Source organism: Vidua macroura, chromosome 1 (genome assembly GCF_024509145.1).
Source record: "Vidua macroura isolate BioBank_ID:100142 chromosome 1, ASM2450914v1, whole genome shotgun sequence".
Classification (NCBI taxonomy): Eukaryota; Metazoa; Chordata; class Aves; order Passeriformes; family Viduidae; genus Vidua; species Vidua macroura.
Window position 1 is genome coordinate 4,494,112 of NC_071571.1, and position 23,462 is coordinate 4,517,573.

Below are 23,462 nucleotides of genomic sequence, written 5' to 3' on the forward strand. Positions count from 1 at the left end.
GGACTCCAGCGTAGCCACACCCAAAATATCTCTTTGTTTATTCACATATATTCTTCAGGCTCTGTTGTCCCCTCAGAGGAACAGATCCTTCAGTCATGAGGGGAAACAACTCTCCCACAACTCATTAAAACCTCTCCTCTCATGAGCTCTCTCTCCATATAATACAACCCTGGAAACAGGCCTCATTATGGTTATCCTGGATGATTATACAGTTTTACTCTATTTCCACCCATTCTGGATGTGAAAGGGATGCAGAAAGGGGTGAATATTATCATTTAAAGTCTTTGGCATCTTTCACTCTGAAAAGTCCAGGCATGAGTTGATGTGCATCCCATTCAGTTGCCTTGATTTCCGAGGATCTCTGCTTGTAACAGAAACCCTCTCATTTGTTATCTGTCTTTATCTGAGCCTCTTCAGGCTTATCTGAGGCAGAGCTGGGTACAGTGACAGTGGAACTTGTTATTACCTTATATCCACGTCAGGGATGTGACACGTGGGGGACGTTAAATTGCACGGTCGGGCTCCATCCTGGGCAGTTCCTGTGGAAGGAGCTATTCAGAGCAGTTGAGCTCTTCTACCTAAAAATGTCCTGTTGCCATGCCCTGGGATGAAAGGAGAGGTTTGTGCCTGGCCCTTTATTTAAAACTGCTCTTACAAAAACAGCTGCACAGGGTAGGAAACAGGCAGTGCTGGAAATCGTGTTCTTTTTTGGGTTAGAGAGACTACCTGGGTACCCATCTTTCCTTTGGGAGTGTGCAGAGCCTGAATTACTGCCCTTTGTTGCTATCCCACCCATCCCAGTCTTTCAGAAGCCTGGTTCCCTTCCTGGTGCTCAGACAGAACTCCCCTTGGCAGCTCCAGGTGAAAAAGGTTCTCCAGGATGAGTGGCTCTGTCTAAAGCTGGTTTTGCAGTGTTTTCAGGGATGTTTTACTCACCTGGCTTTGTGCAGGTGAGGTGCTGCTCTCTCTGCTTTCATCTCTGCCCAGAGGAGCTGAGTGGCCTCTCCAAGGTGCCAGGAGAACCAAGAGCAGCCTCACAGCCCCCTCGGGGTTGGAAGGGCTGGGTGACACAGTGACAAACACGCCTCGGGTGTGGGGTGAGCACAAGCCTGGAGGGTAACACTGCTATGGGTGACTGCTACCAAAAAGGTGTCTGGTGCTGGTGTTCCACTGAGAGGAGATCCTGGGCAGGGCTGGCCCTGCTTCTAACACCTTAAAGCTCAGAAAAGGCAACTCACAGCCTGGCTCAGCACCCATCCCACTGGAGGCTTGGGCTGGGTTAATTGGTCCCCTTTGGTTTTCACACAGGTCAGCTGTCTTTCATCAGAGTTGTGTCAGCCAACACTCACAAGGGATGAGCTTCCCTTTGCTGCTTGAGAAACAAAACTTCCCCCTGAATAAACCTTTTACATCTCACTGGGCCAGAGATGGAAGTGCAGAGTCACCCACAGAGCACCTGCTCAGGTCCAGGACTTTTCATTTGCAATCCAAAATGGAAACTGCTTGGGGTTTAGGTTTTTTTGTTTTGTTTGTTGTTTTTTTTTTTTTGTTGTTGTTGTTGGTTTTTTTTTTTTTTTTTTTGTTTGTTTTGTTTTGTTTTAATGGAAGTCCTGAGTTTCTCTTCCCAAGCTTGATGTCATGCTTGCAGGTCTGAACTGGGACAAAACTGAAACAGTCCCTGCCTTTTGGTAGTTAATATTAATGTTGCTACTTTCCACTGGGAAGCCAAAGCTCTGGAACCAGTTCTCCAGCTGGTCTGAGTGGAGGCAGAGCATCTCCCCTGCTCCATCACCACCAAAAAAAGGTCCTGTGGGCAAGGGCTTATTCAACTGCACTCATTAAACTGTGCACCAGGGAAAAGCTGCTCTTGGTCTTGCTCACATATACATGTGTGAATTCCCACAATAAATATAAGACTGTTACATGCAGCAGCAAAAATCCTAACTCTTAGACTTGTTTTTTGAGAAGGATGGGCCTGGCACTGGCATTTAAAGGAGGTTTTATTTATGGTGTTTGTCTCAGTTCATGCTGGCACAATCTTGGGGCACAGTGGATGGGACTGAGCCCCCACACTCTGGGAGAGCAGGAGGGAAGTGTAGCAAGCTGGGCTCTCCACCCAGAGGTTTTCCTGTTAGGCCAAGGGAGCAGCAAGTCCCTCCTGTCCAAGATTGACTGGATCTAGAGCAAACACCAGGATGAGGGGAACCAGCCAGGGGAAGCCCTTCTCAGACTTGTGAAATTGACACCCAAGAGAAGGTGGATAAATCCCAGTCTCTGACCCCCTCTCCTCCCCTTCCTCCAGGAAGCTGTGGCCTTTTCCTCAGTTTCAGCTGGGAAAATGCTTCTTTTTTTTTTCTTTTCTTTTTTTTTTTTTTCTTTTTTTTTTGAGGTTTTCTCCTTCCTGTAAGCTTTGAAGAGCAGGTGCTCCCCAGGACACTCTCACACAGGTGAACAAACACACTTTCTCTCCTCCCTGAAGTCTCAGCTCTGGCTTTATTTCACCTGCAGCCATGGGGTTAAATAATGCTCTGTTAAAATGCTGGTGTGGGAGAGGATGTTAACTTTTTTTTGTCGAGGTGGTGAGTAATTATGAGTTAGAATCTGAACCACTTCCCTGGAAACCAGGAAAAGGAATTAAAATGGCTTTGCTTTCCTTCTGTGTGCACCTCCTGCCCTGAAGGGCATGAAGCCCTGCCTTTGGATGCAGGGCTGGTCCTGAGCCAGGAATCTCTCCCTTTCACCAGAGGAGAAAGAACTAAAAGAAAGGAGAGGTTTGTTCCTGATGAATTGGCAAGTTACCTGCTCACCTTTCCCTTGGGATGGCTCTGTGCTGTTGCTGACTCACAAACCCCACGGAGAGGGGCTGGAGGTGCAATGGATACCTCTGAAGTAGGTGTGCACCAAGCTGAAATTTATTATTTGGCAAAAATGCACCTGGCAGCACACCAGCACAATGCTGTTGCAGGGGGTTTGTATGCAGAAGGTTTTTAACACCTTCTTGTGCCTGTTTTTTTCTCATGGACCTTCAGAGAGGTGGGTTTGCACAGCAAGAGTTTGTTATTTGTTACGAGGGTTGATCTCAGGGAGAGCTTCCTGCAGCTCAGCCTCTGCTGCTGCTTGGGAAAGCTTTGAATCTTTTAGGGCTGCCCTCAGCCTGCAGAGATCCTGCCTGCCTGGAAGAGCCTCCTGCTTTCAGAGACATCCTGGGGAAGAAGGACTTGCTAGGAAAGAATTCAGCCAGGAGCTGTGTGGGTGCCCTGACCTCCTCTGTAGGACAGCAGGGCGAGCCTGCCAGCCCCACCTTCAGCCAAGAGCCTCTGCCTTTTCCAGAGCCAGTCACTGCTGAGCCCTGGGCTCCACATCCAGCGTGATGAATGTGGAAACTCAGACCGCATGACTTGGGAGCTGGGGCTGAAGTCAAAGTTCTGTTTTAATTGTCAGTGCATTGTTCCCACACTGTAAGAAGTTTGCTGGGACAATGCAGCTCCATCGTTCCCAGGACAAGCAGTCAGCTGGTAAAATTTTAGAGGGAAAACTCAGAAATAGCAGCAGTTTGGGGAAAACCAATCTGCTTTCACAAATCAAGTTTCCCAAGACCATCTGCTTAAAGATCAGGCTGCTGGAACGCCACCAGCAGTGAGATACACAGAGGGGGACAAGGGGGATCATGAAGAGAGGTGTGGAGAGATGAGCAATATTCCCTGGATGGGGTGAGGTGTTGAGCTAGAATTTATGGCAGGTGGAAATGCAGCTGCAGGGACTGGTCAAAGTCAGAGGAGATAAATCATGAGATGCCTTCTCCTCTAAATCAGATGTCCTCTGAGGAATTTGAAGAGGGAGATGAGATACAGATTGAGGGCCAGAGCAGCTGGGAAGGTGGTTATTTCCCAGCAACCTGGTATTTCCTTGTGCTCTTTGCTTTTATGTTAGGAACAATGGAAGGACTGGAGGATTAGTGCAAAGTCCATCCTCACAAGGAGCTGAAAGGTAAAGCTCACAGCTTCAATGGTTTTCTGGGAATGACCAAGTCTCAGCTGCTAAGTCTGAGGTGCCAGGAATGGCCAGGAGGTGAAGGCACAGGTTGTAAAAAGTCACACTAAGCCAGAAGTCTGCTTCTTGTAAGGCCTGGGTTGGTGGTTGGAGATGGGGTAAATTTCCAGGGTTCAAGAGACAGAGCAACTGGGTCCCAGAAACACTGGTCAGCTTTTATTCAGACAGGGCAAAATGGTTATTGCTCTTTAAGAGCCTGAGAAATTCCTTGGCTAGGTGAATCCAGGTTTCTGCATCCTTTGAATTTACTGAATAGGGAATTGAAACCTCTCCTGGGCTGTAGAGCACTTACAGTTTGAGAGGCCATCATTAACATTAAAGCATCTCTTCATGCCATGCTCTTATATCCTCACTCACATTAACCTCAGCATCCCAGCCCACGAGCAAAGAACAGAAAACACCAGTCTTCTGTGGTGTCAGGTAGCTCATGGTGATCCCTGGCAGCCAGTCATGGAAAAAGGGGAAAACCTGCCCCACTTAAACCAGTAAAGCCCCCTCTCATCTCCAGAGCCACTGACCCTGAGGAGAGGAGCACGATCTCAGTTCTTCCCATCCAATGCCCCATCTCAGGTTTTGATCCAGCACTACTTAAGTCTAAAAAAACCCTTCAAACCATTTCAGATCCATCCTGATGGTTTTGTAGCATGGGCAGGGGATCCTTTCTGACCGGTGGAGGTGGCTGAAGCAACGAGGGCCAATCCATGTGTTCCCCTTATTGCCAAAGGCATGGGAAGGAGCAGCTTGCTGGAAGTGCAGCACCTGAGCAGCAGCTCCTGGCCACAGAGCCCGAGGAGCTGAGCCCAGAGAGCACAGCCCAGCCATTCACCCATCTCATTTCAAAGACATTAAGTAAAGCCAAGCCTGCCAGCTTCCCTAATAAGCTGTTCCAATGTTTAATTGCCCACCGTGATCAGAAATAGCATCTTATTTCAAGGTCTGCTTTACGTAATTTTAGCTGCCAGGCAACAGCTCTTTCCAAGAAGGCTGAAGTGCTCTCTGTGGTCACCCAGGCGTGTCTGGGCAGAGCCCTGTCCTTGGCTTGAGGGCCACACTGAGCTCCTGAACCTGGACCTCATAGGACTTGGAGCAGGAGGATGAGCTGTGCTTTTTCCTCTTTTCCCATCCCCACAATGCATGTCCTGTTCCTTGCCCTCACCACCAGGCTCCAGCACATCCAGCATGGGTTGGAGGAAGGTCTTACAGCTCTGAGTATGTGACAACATGAGAGAGTGGACAAGCCCCATAGCTGGCCCTCCCTACCCATGATTTTCCTGTGGTAGTAAAGCTGCTTTTTCTCCTCTTGGAACAGAGAAATAAAAGACAGCTTACCCAGGCTGAGTGCTGAACTTCTGGACAGTCACTCACTAGAGTCAGTCACTGCTCCTGAGCTGCAGCTGATGAGCCACACGAGGGAACTCCAGTGTTGAATTTCACTCCTCTGGGCAAAGCAAGAGTTAACCACTGTCCTCTCTGCAAACAAAAAATGGCACCTACTTGGGTCCAGATGCCCAACTATAGTGGAGACAATGAAAGCAATTCAACAGCCCCTGGTTTACCTCATCTAATGCCAGTCCAAGTATTCCCAATAATTAGGCCTTTCAGCCTGGAAAGGCTGGAGCCACAGCTGCTTCCTATTTTCCCAAAGCTGTACAGAGCATTAGTCATTTCACTGGGGCTTTTTTATTACCGTGACTACAGCCCCATAAGCACGCGCCAAAACCCAGGCAAGCCAAACCAGCCTGGATTCAGAATGTGCTTCAGGACTTCGAAATGTTCCCCTGTCCCCTTTCTGAGTCCCAGATTTTCCTCCCCACCCAAACAGCCCAAGACTGCCTGAAGAAATGTCCTGCTAGGTCAGGGTTCCCAGCGTGGACCGAGCTGACCCAGTGATGGCTGGCACTTCCACCCCAGCTATTAATCATTAACCAGCCTTGGGAGTGACCTTGACACTTAATCAGTCATGTAGTCCTTCCTGAAGGCAAAGCTTTTCCTCCTGCTGTGCTGGTTGGAGAGGGGATGAGGGGTGGATTTAGCAAGCAGGAGTGTTGCTGTGATTTTGGCAGTGCACGAAGGGCAGTGGGTGTAAGGGAGACCCATCTGCCTTCACCCACCAGCTTTGTTGCCTGGATTGTGACAGGAAAAACTTTGATTTTAGCTCTGGAGGCTCCAGCTGCCCCTGGCTGTAACATCCAGTCAAGGGCCAGCCACCGACGTTCCGTTTCCAGGTTCTCTGCCCTCAGTCAAGAGCAGCATTTGATCTTTGCAATTTAATTTATAGCACCTTAACCAAGTGGTGATGACCCAGCAGAGCAGCTCCAAGCCAGAAGCTGCCTTTGCTATGCAGTGGCCACCTCTCAGCCCACATTCAAGGGGTGAACTTTTCTCCTCTTCCCGTGCAAAGAGGAAGATTTCCCTGGAAATGGTGGCAATGGGATAGGCTGGCCCTGGAGGTGGAAATTGAGTAGTTGCATGTTATTAATTTGGGGTAGAGAGATGAGCTACAGCTGCTTCTGTCCTCCCTTCACAGGTAAAGCTGTGTCTGCCCAAGGAAGCAAATCCATCCCTATAACCAGTGATTTTCCCTGGTCAATTCCTGCCCCAGAGGTGGTTGGCTCACACTTCTTGCCAATTTGCATTTCACCTAGTGCTGAGCAAAACTGGTTTGACTGAGATAAGGGCTGCCCCAGACACTGCTGTTGAAACCCCACAGTTTTAACCCCAAGACTCTTAACATTCCTTTTTTTTTTTCCTTCTTCTTCTTTTTAAATTCTAAAAGTTTCTGCCCTTCATGATTTCAGCACAGATGGGAAGATTTCACTCCATAAATACCAGATCTCATGTCTGGACAGGAGTTGAATTATGGGATCATCTGATTAAAGCCCCACATTAAATCATTAATGAAATGAGCTGTTTGATTATATAAGTCATATTCCTATTATTTCTAATTTGGCCACTGGCCAAAAGAAGGTGGAAAGTCCAAAGAAACAGCCAACCTTGTCTGTGATTCACACTCCCCCAGCTAAAGCACTTAGGAGGAAGGGAAGGACACCATTTCTCAGAAAAGTGGGGAGTCAGCACAAATTGTGAGGTTTCAGATGGAGAAAGGATCCCCAGGAGAGGAGATCCAAGATCCTCATTTTTAGTCAAATTGGTTTGACTGGGGGGTCTGTGGAGCACTGCTGGCTCTCAGAGGGGTCTGTCCAACACCACTGCCTGTGGCCAGAGGAATCTCAGCATCCTCTGGGTTAATTCTTCCAGGAGAGGTTGGGATGCTAAGAGGAGCAGGGATCCAGCTGTGTCTCACAGCTGGCCAGCTGCTGGTTTCCTGTGCTGTTAGCAGGAGAGCAAGACGCCTGCTGCCTTCCACAGGGAGAAGTGTCAGTGGTGCTCAAAAACTTCACTGCCCTCAAACATAAATGTCTTTACTGGCTTTGTTTTCAGGTTCTTCCAGTTTTGATGCTGGAAGAAAAAAAACCCTAAATAAATTAAAAAGATAGCTGAGGGAAGGAGGCTTCACTTGGGTTTTTCTTTGATAGGGACCTTTTAAATGTGATATTAAAAGAAAGGAGAGTTCTTTGGCTAAAGATCTGAGCTAAGACCGTGTTTTTACATTTAGTTCCTGATAGCCCTGTACTCCAGGGCTGTAGCTGAGTCAGGACACCATTTACAGTGTTTTTCTCCTCAAACAGTGTTTGTCTCCTCTGTGGACACTGAAATATCTTCCTGGGTCTGGTTTTTAATCTGCGTGGGTGTCAATCACCTTTCTGGGAATTGAATTTTTTTTTTTTTTCTCCTTGCTGCCAGGAAGCTCTCTGGAGGACCTAAAAGGGAGCTGAAGGTTGCTGAATGTGTTCCTGAGGCCACATGAACCCAGTCTCCAGCAGTCCTTCTGTGTTCAGGAAGGAATGAGCACTTTCAGCAGTGCTGAGCACTGCCAGGCTGTGCCTGCTCAGGTAGCAGAGAGGTGCTGGGGCTGTGCTCAAAGCACCCCAGGAAACACCTGCACCTCCCTACTGCCTGAGCAAGGAGCCAGGGTCTGGCAGCTCTGGATGGACCAACATTCCTGCCTGTGGAAGCATTTTTTGTGCTCTTCCTTAGTGTGCAAACTCTTCAAGGTGACCAACACTTGTTAGGACTTCGTGGTGTCACAGGCAGCGCTCGTAACATGAGCAGTGAACACCTTCTGGCAGGGGTCACACCTCTGCTCTTCCCCTCCTTCAGAAGAGCAGTGAGCTGTGTTTTCTCTGGAGGCTGGGCCTGGATTTGTGAGCAGGACTGGCTCACAAAAAGGCTGGTGTGGGTTGTGCCCCTGCACAAACACAGCCTGTCCTGTGGTTGCTGCAGCGGAGCCAGCTCTGATAGGATCTAGTTCCACATTTTTATGGACATTGCTTTGGGATTTCATTTGTTTCTGGAAGTTGCCCTGTAAACAAGCTGGGTTCTGAAGTTGTTTCTTGAGCAAAAACCTCAGCAGGAGGAACAGGGAGCACAGCTAAGGATAATCCTTGTTTTCCCCCCACAGCTGGTAGGTATGATAGAGGATGGATGGGAGACCTCCAACCATCAGAGGGGCAGCTGAAGACACAAAAACCATCTCAAATATTCTCAGACACCTTTGTGTGGGCAACCTGAAACCTGCTTCTTCCCCATGGAGGCAGGAGAGCTTAGGGAGATGCTGGGATTTGTGTAAAATAGACATTCTGGTTATTGATTGGATCCCCCTGTGTGCTGCTGTGCCTGCATGGAGCCAGGACCCTGGTGCCCTGCCTTGAGATACCTGTCTCAATGTAGACCTGAAAATTGGCCTGAAGTAGAAGGGCTTCATTCCTTGGGCTCCCAGAGCCCCAAGGCCAGGAGATCTGACCTGATCTGACCTGACCTGACCTGACCTGACCTGCAGTGACTGGCCCAGGAGGGCACAGGACTCCTGGAGGTCCACTCATGTCTCCTCCACCCCTCGTGCCATGGGGGGAACAAACCAGTACTGATGTCAGGTCCAACAGCCCAGTGGATCCTTTCCACCTGTTCAAATCCAGGGAAAATAATCCCCCCCCCCCCAAACAGCACTGTCCTATCCAGTGTTTGCTGGGCTGGGATCCTACACTTTGCTTGGCCCTTCATGAGCATGGAAATTGGGAGCCTGGGAATGGGGGTTCCTCCCACCTAACTGTTAACACCAAAGAGACAGGGACACTTCAAAATGTGGATTTTCTGTATTAAACCTGCTCTGATGGCAAGAGCAACCCAGCTGACCAGCACACTCACTGTTGCATCTAATTATGTAATTATTTTGGGTTTTCTTCCTCCTCTGCCTTCTAGCTCAGACTGCAGGATGACAGACGGCGACACAAATCTCCCGACCATCGAGAGGAAGCTGGGACTGCAGATATGGGGCATAGAGGTAGGACAAGAGTGATGGCACATGTCCTCTGTCACAGTTTTGTCACATGTCCTCTGCACATCTGTGTGTTTATGTTTCAGGGAAGATTAATTCTTGCAGTAATCTGTGTGGGAAAAGAGGGTCCTACAGATAAGATACAGTGGGAAACAGACTCAGTATTTCCCCATGAAATGTTCGACATGTTATTGTTTTGGTTTCCTGCTCTGTAAAACGGAAATGATAATATTTACAAAGGAAACAGGAATGTGGTGGGACTGAAAAAAATCCTCCAGTACTGGAGGCTTTTCTCACCCCTTTTTGGAATCAATGCAAGGCAGCTTTAGCACACCAAAAATCCCCTGTTTCACCGAGGTGGGTTATCCATAGGTAGCCTTTGTCCACACCAGCAGCTGCCATGGGGAAGACATCTATTTCTGCAGCAAAGGCATTCCATGGAGTCTATTTGTACTTCTTCCTTGGCTTTTCTACTCTGTGTCATTGCAAGGAGAGATCCTGCAGCTTGTGAGATTGCCTTTTTGCTGGTGGTGGTATCTGATTTTGGATTGGACCCAGGCTGTGCTCAACTCTGCCTTTTCTGCCCCATTTCACCAAGAACATTCCCCTGCAATGAGAGTGGCTTTAGACTGAGGTGCAGAAGCCACTCAGGGGAGCAGTGGGAAGAGGCTCCAACATCTCCAAGTGATATTCAGCAGGTCACAGCCATGTTCCAGATATCACAGGGTCTTCACCTTTCCATTTCTCTGCAAAGCACTGCACTGAGCTGCTTTCCAGAGGATCTGTAATTAGAGCTGTGTGGGTTCACAGGGGTCAAGCTGGTATGCTGGGAGACAAGTCAGGCCAGCAGAAGAATGCTTGGCTCTAATTTCAGGGAACCTCAGAGCCAGCTCCAGCCCAGGAGCTGCATGTGGACTGGTGGGTGGCACAGCCAGGCACTGTGCTGGGCAGGCATGGCTGGTTAATTATGCACTTGTGCCAGAAGAAATCTGCAATTAGGGTGTGGAGGGGTGAGGGACCATCAGTGTCCTCAGCTCTGTCTTTTCTCAGCTGGTTGCCCTGAAACCCTAGCAGAGAGGTTATCCTCACAAAGTGCTGAAAGTTACCCTTGAACTCACAGGCACTGAGTAAAAAACTGTGCCCAAAACGAAACCTAGGAGATGTGCTCACTCTCCTGGGAAATTCCCTACAAATGCAACCTCTGGAGCACTTCAGCCTGGGCCCTAGGTCTAGATCTATAGGATTGCACAAGGGCAAAGACACTAAAACATACTTGTCATTCTGTCCAAGCAAAATTATCATTTTCCATTCTCACTCCTTAGTATTTTGAATATTCCCTCCAGAAGTGGCTTTTCCCAGCTCACAAACTCAGCCCTAGTTGTCACCTCAGTGCTTTGTGCACCCCAGCCTGTCCTGTTTCATACACAGCAAGTTCTGGCTCTTCACTTTTAGCAATGACCCCAACTCTGATTTCCTTACAGAACATGAAGATGGTTCCTGTACCTGAAAAAGCTTATGGGACTTTTTTTGAAGGAGACTGTTACATCATTTTGCACGTAAGTAAGAGAGCAAACACTGCTCTCTGTTGGGCAACTGGCTCAACCCTTTTTATTTAGATCTGCCTTGGTTCCTAGGTACCTGTCCTGTGGAAAAAGCACTGTTGAAGTGGTTGTGCATGTGTGCTCACCATCTAATCATGGATCTGAATTTCACATGGCTGTTGTGACGACACTGCCTGTTTAGTAAATCAGAAGTTCAGAGAAGACATTAACTTAGTAATTCATTAAAAGTGTTTATCTTCCAATCAACTGAGTCATGCCCAGGCATGGCAAAATGACCAGTACATTCCTGGAAAACTCAGTCAAGGCCCACATTTAAATGATTTATGGGAGTCCCTGGGGGATGTGGGATGTGACCAGCTGGAGGGTCTCATTTTTAGCAGGTGATGTGAGACATGAAGATGTTCCATGTCGTGTGTCACGTAAGCAGCAGAGGCTCTGCAGCCCATCCCATGTCCTCATAAGCACACTTCAGCCCCACCCAAATTTGGTCCAGACCTACCTGCAACCTGAGCTGGCTGTGAAGGACTGCTGAGAACCAGCTCTGCTCTGTGCAAACTGCCTCGTGTTCTCAGATTTTGGCAGGAGGATGATGTCTTACACTCACCTCCTTAAATCCCTTCCACATCTCTTCATCTGCATACAGCAACCCAGGTCATTGAACTAAAACCCATCACATGGTGGAGACCAGAAGCATTTCCCACTTCCTGGGTCTGAGTGTGCCTCCTGCAAGCATCTCTGTCGGTGGAGAGGCAGCAACACCAGTGCCCCATAATAACCAAGTGCACATCCCCCATGTGCCAGGATGGGAAAGCAGGCTGGGATAGCAACACAGGATGAGTCTCCTGCTCAAATGCCCCACACACATGCCTTTAGGGTACCTTCTGAGTGCTGAAAGCCTGAGTTACAGGCCTACAAACACACGCTTAGAGCAGAATACTGGAGTCCTTGCAGGGAGCTGGCAGTGTAAATACGGATTTTGATGCTCACGGGCTCAGCTTCTGTTTAAACAACTTCCCCAGGCAGAAGAGCCCTTCATCAACCCACTATTCTCCTTTTCCCTGGAAGACAGGAGGGTAAAAACACTCATCTCTGCATTCTGCTTCTTTACTGGAGCCTTTCCAAATAACGATTGTCCGTGGGACAATGGGACTTTGATCATCTTCAATAGCAATGGATTAAATTGAGTGATTTTTCCACAAATTAATTATCTGTGCCTGAGGAACAGAGCTGTGTTTTATTCAACTCCTTCTGCTGTGTTTCGCTGTGGTATCACTGCACAAAGCAAATAAACAGAATTTAGTGTCAAATCCAGCTTATAAAATGAGCTTTTATTACCTTTCCCAGGTGTCCATGATGGGATTTAACACAGTGGGTGCAGAAAAATAACTGGCACAACTCAGATAACACTGAGCACACCTTCTTCTCAGCCTGCTTGCTTCCTATTTCTAGGCTGCTGGAGTTTTCTGTAATAAGATGAATCCCAGCATGCACACACTGGCTCCGCTTCACTTGGAGTTATGTCTGTTTTGCAAGTCAGCAGGAATTCTGAGGCACTTTGTGCTGCTCTGCCATGTGCTATGAGAACGACAACAGGAAAGAAAGGGTAGCATCTCCAGGCAAATAAACAGCAGTGCGCATTGCATTTCAAAAGGTGATCTATGAGAAGAATCTGCTTTAAGTCTTAATATCAAAATGTACAATAGTAGGACAAGCTGAACACATTAATTGCGCGGGCGCTCAGTTTTCATTGATAATAGGAATTATAAAAGAATATCAAACAGAAACATCCTTCGGTTCAGTTTATAAAATCCATAAATTGCTCTGCTGAATAAGGAGAGCTCCAGGCTGAGCTCCCAGGGAGTACCTGAGGCTCTGTCCTCTCTCCCCTTGCCCAGGAGAAAGGCAGAACTGGGAAAGTGCTCTGTGATCACTTGGTTTTCCAACACAGAAATGAGCTGTGCCTTCATCCAGACTTGTCCTTCCCACCTCTTCCAGACCAAAAGGACCTCCCGTGGCTCCGCCGTGGATCTGCACTACTGGATTGGCAAGGACTCCTCCCAGGACGAGCAAGGGGCCGCGGCCGTGTACGTCACCCAGCTGGACACGGCGCTCGGGGGCAGCCCCGTGCAGCACCGCGAGGTGCAGGGACACGAGTCCGAGACCTTCCAGAGCTACTTCCGCAATGGGATCATGTGAGTGGCTCCAAACGGCCCACAGCGAGGTGGGTTGTGGCCCCTGGGGTTCCCTCTGCTTCTTTCCACGTCTCAGAGACATCCATATCTCAAAAATGTGAAAAATACAGAATTCCCAGAATGACCAGGTTGGAAGAGAGCTTCAAGATCATCGAGTCCAACCCAGCCCCAACACCTCAACTCAACCCTGGCACCCAGTGCCACATCCAGGCTTTGTTAAACACACCCAGGGATGGGGACTCCACCACCTCCCTGGGCAGCCATTCCAGAAATTTATCACTCTTTCAGTGAAAAACTTTTTCCTAATATCCAGCCTGTATTTCCCTGACACAGCTTGAGGCTGTGTCCTCTGGTTCTGTCAGTTCCTGGAGAAAGAGCCCAAGCCCAGCTGAGCACAGGCACCTTTCAGGAGCTGTGGAGAGTGCTGAGGTCACTCCTGAGTCTCCTTTTCTCCAGGCTGAGCACCCCCAGCTCCCTCAGCTGTTCCTCACAGGGTTTGTGTTCCCAGCCCCTCTCCAGCCTCGTTGCCTCCTCTGGACACGCTCGAGCGTCCCAACATCCTTCCCAAACTGAGGGGCCAGAGCTGGGCACAGCACTCGAGGTGTGGCCTCACCAGTGCTGAGTTCAGGGAAGAATGACCTCCCTGGGTCAGTACTGACGCTGGTTAAAATTGAGAGCAAAAAATTCCCATTTTGAAGGAATTACTTATTCAGTCTGGAGCCGTGGCATTCTGTTCCACCGGTCATTTCAGATATTTGCAGTAATTGTATCTTAACCTCCCTTCACCTCACCCTTAACCTCCCTGTTCCTCTCCTCCGCAGACTTTCAAGTGCCCATTCAGAGCACTTCAGGCTAATATCCACCTTACAGTGAAGTGCTGATTTGGCTCATACTGGGTGTAATATTCCTGTAGTGGAAGGAAAAAGTGACTGAACTTCTGTCATCTAAAAGATACTGTTGAATATATGATATGTTGATGTATTGAATCCAATCCCAGGGTCTTTGCTCACTCTGGGGTTTTTGGAAGGACTCCAGTTACTGTCCTCCAAGCAAGATCTTCATTGGCAACAAACAGCCTGAGTGCTTTGGTTTCAAACAGCTGAAGGAAACTCAGATGATCCTGGGTCAACATCCTCCATCCCAGTCTGGCTGGATATCTCTGTCTTGTGCATCTCAACAACCTCTCATGAATCTCCTCAGAACTTTTCTGAGAGAGGAAAGTGCTCTTCTGAGAGAGAAAAGTGCTTTTAGCCTCATCAGATGAGTAGGGGACAGTAAAGGACTGAAAATCAGACCCTCAAAACTATTCTGTTTGGAAACCTATCTGCCTCTGAAATCAGCACGAATTAGAATTCATCTGGGTCTAAACCACATCCCTGTGGTCAGTGAGGAAGTCTGAGGCAGAATGAGAAATTAAAGGAAGCTTTTCCCACATCTTGGCAGGTGGACTAATCACCACAGCATCCTTCTGTGGATATCTTAAGCTGGGCCAAACAAGTCTAGGGTGCTGTGAGTCACACTTCTGACCACATTAGCCAGTACCTTTCCAGCTACAATAAAACACATCTGTTACCCACATGGCAAAAACTGCAATCAACAATTGTCCCTTTTTCCCCCCTAAATGGCAATTGCATTGTGTCAGTTATTACTGTAGTGTGAACAATGGATCTGTTTTCTAAAATGGTCTAGGATATGTAAGAGTGGATTAGACTCACCCAAAAAAACATTAAAAGGGCTGTGGGACTTCTGTGGGGGGATGTGCCCTCTCATGATTGTGCAAAGTTGCCACAAGAGAGGGGATGGCATTGGGGCATAAGGTGATAAAAGTGCTGAGAGTGGCTACTGCAAAGTGTGCGTTCAAGGATGGAAGAAAAAAATTGGGAGGTAAAATCTGAGAGAAAGACAGTGTCCTGTACCTGCTTACAGTTTTGTTCTGCTTCTGGCCACAGTTTCCTGCCTAAGCTGCTTTTAATAAAATAACTATGTTGAAGAAAACAAAATTTTAGCAAGAAGTCTGTTTTCTGCCAAGTCTGTTTCATATTTTAATTGAATGCTTACGGAATATTTCAATTTTGGGATGCCACTGCCGTGGTCAATGGGATTTTTAGTTTGATTGTGTTACAATTCCATTGCCATCCCTGACCTGACTGTTCATCTTCTCCCAGGATGTTTAATGCTTGGAAACGATGATCTTGAAAGTCTTGTCCATCCTAAATGATTCTATGATTGTGTGCAGAGCAGCAACACAACACCCATAGCAGGCAGACAGACACCTTGATAAGGACCATGAACAGCAGTGAGGCAACACAGCCTTTTTAGGACTCTGAGATTATTTGCCTCTAGATTTTTTTAGTTGCCGCCAAAATCTTGGGATGTTCTCAGAGGATAGAGGGGAAGGTATTTTCTAAGCAGCTCTAACTCTTTATTGTCTGCTACACAACAGCTACAAGAAGGGAGGAGTGGCTTCAGGATTTAAGCACGTGGAGACCAACATGTACAACATCAAGCGTCTTCTTCACGTCAAGGGCAAGAAGCACGTGTCAGCCACAGAGGTAAGAAGTCCCTGCTCTTCTTATGGATCATTTCTCCTTCCCTCTCCTCCTACACTCATTTTTGAGCAGATTTGCCTGGTGGGTATCTCATTTCTGCTCAAGAACTTCCATTTCAGGACAGTTTTCAAGTCCTCACTTGAGGGTTTGGTGTTACCACAAGAGAAGCCACTGTGCTCAGTGAAGAGCTGGGTGCCAGCAGAATGAGCAGTCACTGCAAACCTGTTCTTACATCCCCAGGGACAGGTTTGCCATGGCTGTGACTTGCCACCTGCAGCTCTCCTTTTCCTCCCAGCTTTGCCAAACTCTCTCATTTCCCTGTGACAGGTGGCGCTCTCCTGGGACAGTTTCAATAAGGGAGATGTTTTCTTGCTGGACCTTGGTAAAGTGCTGATCCAGTGGAATGGACCCAGCTGCAGCATTGCTGAGAAATCCAGAGTGAGTACAGGTGAAAGCCACTTGGCTTAAGGTGGCATTTTTTGATGCCTAGGGAAAAAAAAAAAAAAAAAAGAAAAAACTCACAGTGTTTTCGCAGTGAAAGTTGTAAGAGCAACAACATAGATATGACCAAGGTAAATAATCATAAATTTTCTACTTGCCCATCTGCTGGTTTTAGAGGCCCATGGAATTGCTTTGCTGCAGTTCAGACCTGGCCTCAGGTTGCATTTCACAGGCAGCCAAGGGCACATCACTAGTTCCAGCTCCAGAAAGTCATCCAGCTCCTTCTGGAGCTCATCTCCATCCCTCTGTGCCCTGTTGTTTGCATGGCATAGGATTAGAAAGTCAGAAACTCAAGTAGGTTTAGCTGCAGTAACCACCACAGGGTAGATTAATTTTATTTTTTTTTGTTTACAGCATCAACAGGGAATTCTGGCTTGGTCAGTGTGAGACAAGCAGGAATACGTAACCCAGGTGCTGATAGGTCAGATCTATAGCTCTTAAGGCACTTTGCAAAGGGATCATTACCCTTATTTTACTGATACAGGAACCAAGATACAGAGATCTAATAAAGCAAGATACAGCAACAGGTCATCAGCAAAGCTGGTGGCCAAGCTTGTGGTCATTATAACATTAAAAGGCAGATGGGTCTGCTCTGTGTGTGGTGTCCCTTCATGAACTGGGAGATGGGGAATCTCCACAGGGAATGCCATTTTTGGGGCACAGTGGAGATCCTGTGGATACTGGAGAAGATACAAAGCAATCCTCAGCACAGGAGGGGGAGCAGGTTCGTGGCTGCTGGGTTCATCTCAGGCCTCATAGGTCATCCCCTATGTCTGATAGAGAGAGGAGTCTTTCAAAGCTATTGCAGTAAGAGTCATGGGAACCAAAAAAATGCAACTGAAGATGGAGATTTCAGCCTAATTAGCTGCTTGACATTTCATGCTGCTTTTTTCACAGAAGACATTCACGTTTTTTGAGCACTTGAAACATTTAAATGTAAAACGTCGCAGCGGGGCGGCCAGGGTCCTGCAGCTCTGCAGCATCCTGCCTCGTTGGCCTCAGCATGTGCTCATCTCTGCCCCAGACCATCCCATGGGACCACTGGAGCTGCTGGTGCACAGTCACACACAGGCAGTGCCTGTTGTGGCTCCCACATGCCTGTGCCCTGCAGGAGCAGCGTCAGCAGCGACTGCAATTAGCAGTGTTTTCCTATGAGTTAGTTAATAATCAGGCATTACAGGCATATCTGCTTCTTTAGTAGCTAAATTTGGAGGGCACTAGGAGCTCCAGAGAGCTGTGGTAATCTGGCTTGGGCTGTTGGTTCTCAGTCACTGCTTGGGGTCTGGGGCTCGCTGGGTTTGGGGTGTGTCTCAGGCCTTACCCCTGTGGCTCCTTGTGCAGGGTCTTGCTCTGGCTCGGAGCATCAGGGACAGCGAGAGGGGCGGCCGTGCTCAGATTGGCATCATTGACAACGAGAGGGACTCCCCAGACCTGATGCAGATCATGAGGATGGTGCTGGGCGAGAGGCGCGGGGAGCTCCGCGACGCCATCCCCGACGCCAAAGCCGACGAGCTGCAGAAAGCCAACGTCCGGCTCTACCAGTGAGTCCTGGGCTGTGCCCCAAAGCCCGTCCCTTCTCACAGAGGGCTCTGTGGGGTCTAACTCGGCTCGGTGGCTCTGTCTTGCAGTGTCTATGAGAAGGACAATGACCTGGTGGTGCAGGAGGTCGCCACCCGGCCCCTGACGCAGGATCTGCTCCAGCATGAGGTGAGACAAAGCCAGAGTGGCCTTTCCAGCAAGAAAAGGAGGCTGTGGCTCACTTTGTTTTCAGCTGAGCACCTGTTTCCTGAAAATTATCAGGCTTTCCATCACTAGGAGAGCTCAGCCCTGCTGTTAGGTTAGGACAGCTTAGCCCTGCTACAGTCTCAGCAGCCGGAGGTAGGTGGTGTGTTGAAGCTGTTCCAAGAAGAGATGGCAAATTGATGCTCTCAGCCAAGGATTATATTAGCTTGGCAATCACAGTGAGGGAGAGCTGCATACCAGGAATAAATTCCAGATGGAATGAAGGCTTCTTAATACCTGATGTTCAAGGATAGCCTTCCCTCTGCTGACTCCAGAGCAAATAAATACTCTGCTCACAAAACCAGGGAGATTTTGTTTTCCTGCCGTAGCAAGTGGCTGGTCTCAATGACCCACCCTGGAAGATTTCCTGACAGACCCTCTGTGCAGAGTTTTTCAGAAAACAGAGGCTTTTCCTCTGACTAAAATTTGGCACAGAATTGCTCATCCTTAATTCTCTGCAGTGCAGACCAGCCTATTCCAACGCAGCACTGTGCCACAAGGCTCCCACTCCCCTTTTCATCCTGATGTCAGCCTTGTTAAAATCTCAGCCTCCCTTTGCAGACAGATGAAACCCTTTTGCTTCTTTCATAGTTCAGTTTGAAAAAGGAGCAGCCTTTGGTCCCACAGTGTGTTTGGAGCACCAGCTGTCTGCAGTGGGGTGCAGCACACCCCTCATCCCCTTTGGGTTCAGGGTCCTGCTGTGTTCACAGCAATGCAGCACTGAGCTCCAGATCAGGGGTCTCAGTGAGGACAAAATATTCATGCAGAAGATGTCTAACTTGGCCCTTTCCTGCTCCTTCAGTAGCAGATTTTGGGCATAAATGCAGGCAGCTAGGGTAGATATTTCAGCATCCCCTTCTCCTGGCTCCTTTTAGAGCTGGTGGTGTTTTTGGTTTGAGAACACCTCCTGTGAGGTGGTAATAGACAGTTTTGAGCAATGCCTAATTAAAATACATACTTCAACTAGTTACAATTATAAATCAGCAGCCTGGGCCAGGTGTGCCCACACCTGTGAACCCCTACCCTGTGGGGTTGGTGGTAGTTGTACTCCATTTATAAACCATAAGAAATTCATTCTCTGTCACCTCTGATAATGGCTGCACCAGGGTTAGAGCTCTGCAAGGCAGAGAAATGAGCTGGATATGCATCTAACTTAAATCTTCAACAAGGATCCACCTGATTGGCTACAAATTATGAGCTTTTCCTGCACAGAGTTTTTCACATTTGTTTTTTTTTTCTGTTTCCTGTTTTTTTGCTTTAACCTCAGGACTGCTACATTTTAGACCAAGGTGGTTTCAAAATTTATGTCTGGAGAGGAAAAGCCTCTAGCCCAGAAGAGAAAAAAGCAGCATTCACTCGAGCTGTGGTGAGTTGTAATAGAGTGCAAACAATGTCGTGGGCAGTTGATATATGCTGATCTAGATCTGACCACTAATTACAATTAAGTGTAGGTCTTGGGGAGCTGGCCTGTGTAATAACAGAGAGAGAAGTTAAATGTCTAGGGGAAGCATGATGACATAAATACAAAATTGTTAGTCATCAAATTGTGCTAGGACTAACACCTGCCACTAAAACTAAGAAAAAAATTTTTAAAGAAAATCAAGTATAAAAGAAAATACTTTTCTACATGATAAATAGTGAACTTCTGGGAACTGTTGGTTCAAGGGATGGTGGAGTCAGAGAGGATCAGCAGGGTCAAGAATTTGACCAAAAAAGGTGCATAAACAAATGGTAAAGGGGCTCTGACATCCATGTGTTATTTTCTGACAGAGCATTCATTAGCTCTTCCTCGCAGAAAAAAAATTGCCTCAAGGCAGCCTGAGCAAGCAAGGTATTTGGTATTCTTTTACAAGTTAGCATGTTGAAGTGAAGACTGTGAGTAAACATGGCTTTTAATTAGACATTTACTTATGGGAAGACCATAAATGGCTTCATCTTCCATGAGATCTAACTAGGGGATACTGAACTTCGGTGGGTCCACCTTCAGTAAGGTCCTACCTGGAGACACCCAGATTCAATAGGATTGCATCTATTGTGTCAGAGAAGAAAAGCTTAAAAATGCCTTAAAACTTATCTCACTGTCCTCTGTGCTCCTTTCAAGAGCTTGACTCAGACTCATTTTAGTAGGCAATCATCTCTGCAAATTCTGGCCCTGAGCTACACGTGTAGAACAAAAGATATGTCTGTCTTTCAGTGTGGCAGGTGGGAGGGATGGGAGAACCATCTGCTCTGCTTTTCCCTGAGGGCAGTGTGTGGCTGCAGTTTTTACAGCAGAAGTTGGATGCTCAGAAAGCCACAATCAGGCTCCTTCCCACAGCTGCCAGCACTGCACCTCGGGTCATCCTGGAGCCTTCTGAGATAAACACAGGAGCAGTTCCCAAAACTGAACAAGGATTTTGGCATTGTGGCAGAACACAGAATATTTTCTTCCCACTCATATTGCATCAAGCACCTCTGTTGAAGCAGTCTTTTAACTCAATGGTATCACTATTGCAAAGAAATAATATGGGTTTAGGGGAAAAAAATAGAAAAAAGAAGAAAAAATATTTCTGAGAGTTTAGTTTGAGAGTTTAGTCCCTTCAGAACAGAATTCATGCTCTGGGGGTGCTGAGCTGCCTCCACCCCTTCACTCCCATGCTCGCTACCAGGCTACAGGTAAAACAGTTTTCCAGGCTTAGAGAGGGATAAAAAGTTTGGAGAAAAGGGGTAGGGGTAGGGCTCAGTCCCCTAAAGGCAGAAGTAAACATGGATACTACAGCAAGAGTCTTCAGTTACTTCTGATTAGTTTGAATGCAAATCTTGGACTGAATCCCACCCTGTGTTCAGTGAAGGACACTCTTCAAGCTGGTTCAGGTCCACACCCCTCTGCTCATGTCTGCAAAAAGTAAAAAGCTCACTAATAGCCTTTCTGAACCCCACCAGGGTTTTATCCAAGCCAAAGGCTATCCTTCATCCACCAACGTTGAGGTGATCAATGATGGAGCAGAGTCAGCCATGTTCAAACAGCTGTTCCAGAGGTGGACAGAAAAGAACGAAACACAAGGGCTGGGCAAGGTCTACACTACAGGCAAAATTGGTGAGCACATTGGATTTGTCTTTCCTACCTGTGCTAAGCAATAGCTGAGGGAACATCATTCACATCAACTGTCTCCTGCCTTCAGGATCTCGAAAATCTAATGTACACTCTCCTAGAGTCTTCTATTTCCCATCTTCTTCAGTAGATGGAAAGGATTCATGAACTGAAAGACATTCAGCTCTGCTGAATTTTCTTACTTGAACCAAATTGCCACTTACTGTGAATGTAAATGTTGGCAGAGAGTCAGTCCTCTCTGAAGAATTGTATGCAAAATTTCCCACTTGCAGAACTTCTGAATTTCCTTTATAAAGGGCTAATGCTGAGCCTGATAAGGAGTTCTGCTTTCATTTACACTGGCATCCATCCAGTCCCCTCCTGACGTCAATAGAATGGTGCTGTATTTACACCGGGTGTAAACGGTGTATTTATCACACTGCTGAAGGGAATATTACAATGCATTAACCCCAAGACTAAACAATTCCAAAGAGAGAGAACTTGCTGATGAATGATGGGAAGGTGACAGAGATGCTGAACATCTCCATCAATAACAGCTTGAGAGCCACAAATCTCTTTCCCTTGCAAATTCTCTCTTTTCTCTCCATCTCTGTTTCTCTCTGTGCTGTCCATAAATACTCTCTTTCTTTGTCATGAGCTGGAGAAATGTAGGCATTTTATTTCTGAAATCAGCATTTTAAAAGGAGGGAAATATTTATAGATTTGGAGAAAAATTAAGAATTTTCAGTCAGGGGACTACTAATATTTTTACCAGCTAGCCCTTACTGTGTGGCCAACTCCAGCCTGTCCCAGGTCAACACTGATGTGAGTGAGCTCTTGCATATTCCAAAAATCAACATTGGTTTACTGGGGGCAGGAGTGGCTTTTTGCAAACCTGGACTGGGTTTTACTTGCTGTACAAGTGGTTGTGGGTGAGGGTTGTGGGAAGGGTTTGTGTGTTGCCGTGCATTCACTGGGTTCTTGTTTTTGTTCTGCTGGTGCACACAGCCAAGGTGGAGCAGGTGAAGTTTGACACCACCCAGCTCCATGCCAGGCCTGAGCTCGCAGCTGAGCAGAGGATGGTCGATGATGCCTCTGGGGAGATTGAGGTGAGAGAGCACCTTTGGGTGGCAGAGAATACAATAATCAGCCTGTTTCCAAGCATTAAGTGGTTTGTTCAGCTTGGGGGAGACTGAGAATAGACCTGATGGCAGTTCACAGCTTCCTCATGAGGGGCAGGCACTGATCTCTTCCCTCCAGTGATGGGACCTGAGGGAGCACCTGAAGCTTCAGTGGTGTGGTAGCCAAAGGGTTGTGCTCTGTCCTCACCTTGACTCCGCTGCTGCTCACCAAGATGTTTTTTGTCCCTAGGTGTGGAGGATTGAGGACTTGCAAATGCAGCCAGTGAATCCCAAGACATATGGGCAGTTCTACGGGGGTGATTGCTACCTGGTCCTGTACACCTACCTGAGGTCAGGCAGGCCCCACTACGTCCTCTATATGTGGCAGGTAGGTCAAAGCAGAGCAGAGGGCACTGTGCTGTGCCTGCTGTACAAGCCTAAAGCTGAAGGAAGCAATTGCACACAAAAATCCCAGCCCAAGCACCCAGAAGAACTCAGATACACTTTGCTCACCAGTTGCAAATATCCCAAGCTGTCCTTTGTAGGTAAGATGGACACTGGATCCCAAACTGGCATCAGACTGAGCACCAGCAAAATCAGACAAAAAGACTGAAGAATGACGGGGCTTACAGTGCTGAGGTCAAAATTTGGAGTCAGATTGTCCCTTAAAGCCTCAGTTCCTAGGGTTCTGTGGGTATATGGACATCTGTGCTTTCCTTTTCGAAGTATATTTTCATGCAGAGAGAAGATTCAAAAGGGAGCTCTAAAGTCTACAAAACCAGAATGCCAGTGAAACTTAAATATCTGGAAGTTTTAACTCTGATCTCATGATGTTACACACTTTGGGATTGGCAAGTGTTGAATTGTGAAGAGGTTTGTACCCTTGCTCTCATCACACTTTGTGTGCTACCTCCCTGTCCCCCAGGGCCGCCACGCCTCCGTGGATGAAATCACTGCCTGTGCCCTCAATGCCATCGAGCTGGACAGGAAATACGGGGACGAGGCCGTGCAGGTGCGAGTGACAATGGGCAAGGAGCCCAGGCACTTCCTGGCCATCTTCAAGGGCAAGCTGGTCATCTACGAGGTAACGTGGCTTTGGGAGGTGGGAGCACCAGCGATGGCTTGGCAGCTGCAGTGGAAATAGTCCAGCAAAAACGGGCAGATATTCAGGAAAGGAGCCTGCCAGCCCTGCACAGGCTGGCAGAGGGGACATTTCTAGTACTCCTCAAGCAGTCTGAAC

General features: G+C 47.7%; 1 protein-coding gene across 1 annotated transcript in view; it reads left to right on the forward strand.

The window, feature by feature from the left end:
- Positions 1 to 23,462, forward strand: part of VILL (villin like) — a 36,618-nt gene that overhangs the window by 1,805 nt on the left and 11,351 nt on the right. Inside the window, exons 2-13 of the mRNA XM_053994628.1 lie at positions 9,370 to 9,451; positions 10,927 to 11,001; positions 13,003 to 13,199; positions 15,643 to 15,751; positions 16,076 to 16,186; positions 17,591 to 17,790; positions 17,878 to 17,956; positions 19,299 to 19,397; positions 20,954 to 21,107; positions 22,110 to 22,210; positions 22,473 to 22,610; positions 23,148 to 23,306. Of these exons, the coding sequence (XP_053850603.1) occupies positions 9,383 to 9,451; positions 10,927 to 11,001; positions 13,003 to 13,199; positions 15,643 to 15,751; positions 16,076 to 16,186; positions 17,591 to 17,790; positions 17,878 to 17,956; positions 19,299 to 19,397; positions 20,954 to 21,107; positions 22,110 to 22,210; positions 22,473 to 22,610; positions 23,148 to 23,306 (1,491 nt within the window). The 5' untranslated portion in view covers positions 9,370 to 9,382. The remainder of the gene's footprint in view (positions 1 to 9,369; positions 9,452 to 10,926; positions 11,002 to 13,002; positions 13,200 to 15,642; positions 15,752 to 16,075; positions 16,187 to 17,590; positions 17,791 to 17,877; positions 17,957 to 19,298; positions 19,398 to 20,953; positions 21,108 to 22,109; positions 22,211 to 22,472; positions 22,611 to 23,147; positions 23,307 to 23,462) is intronic.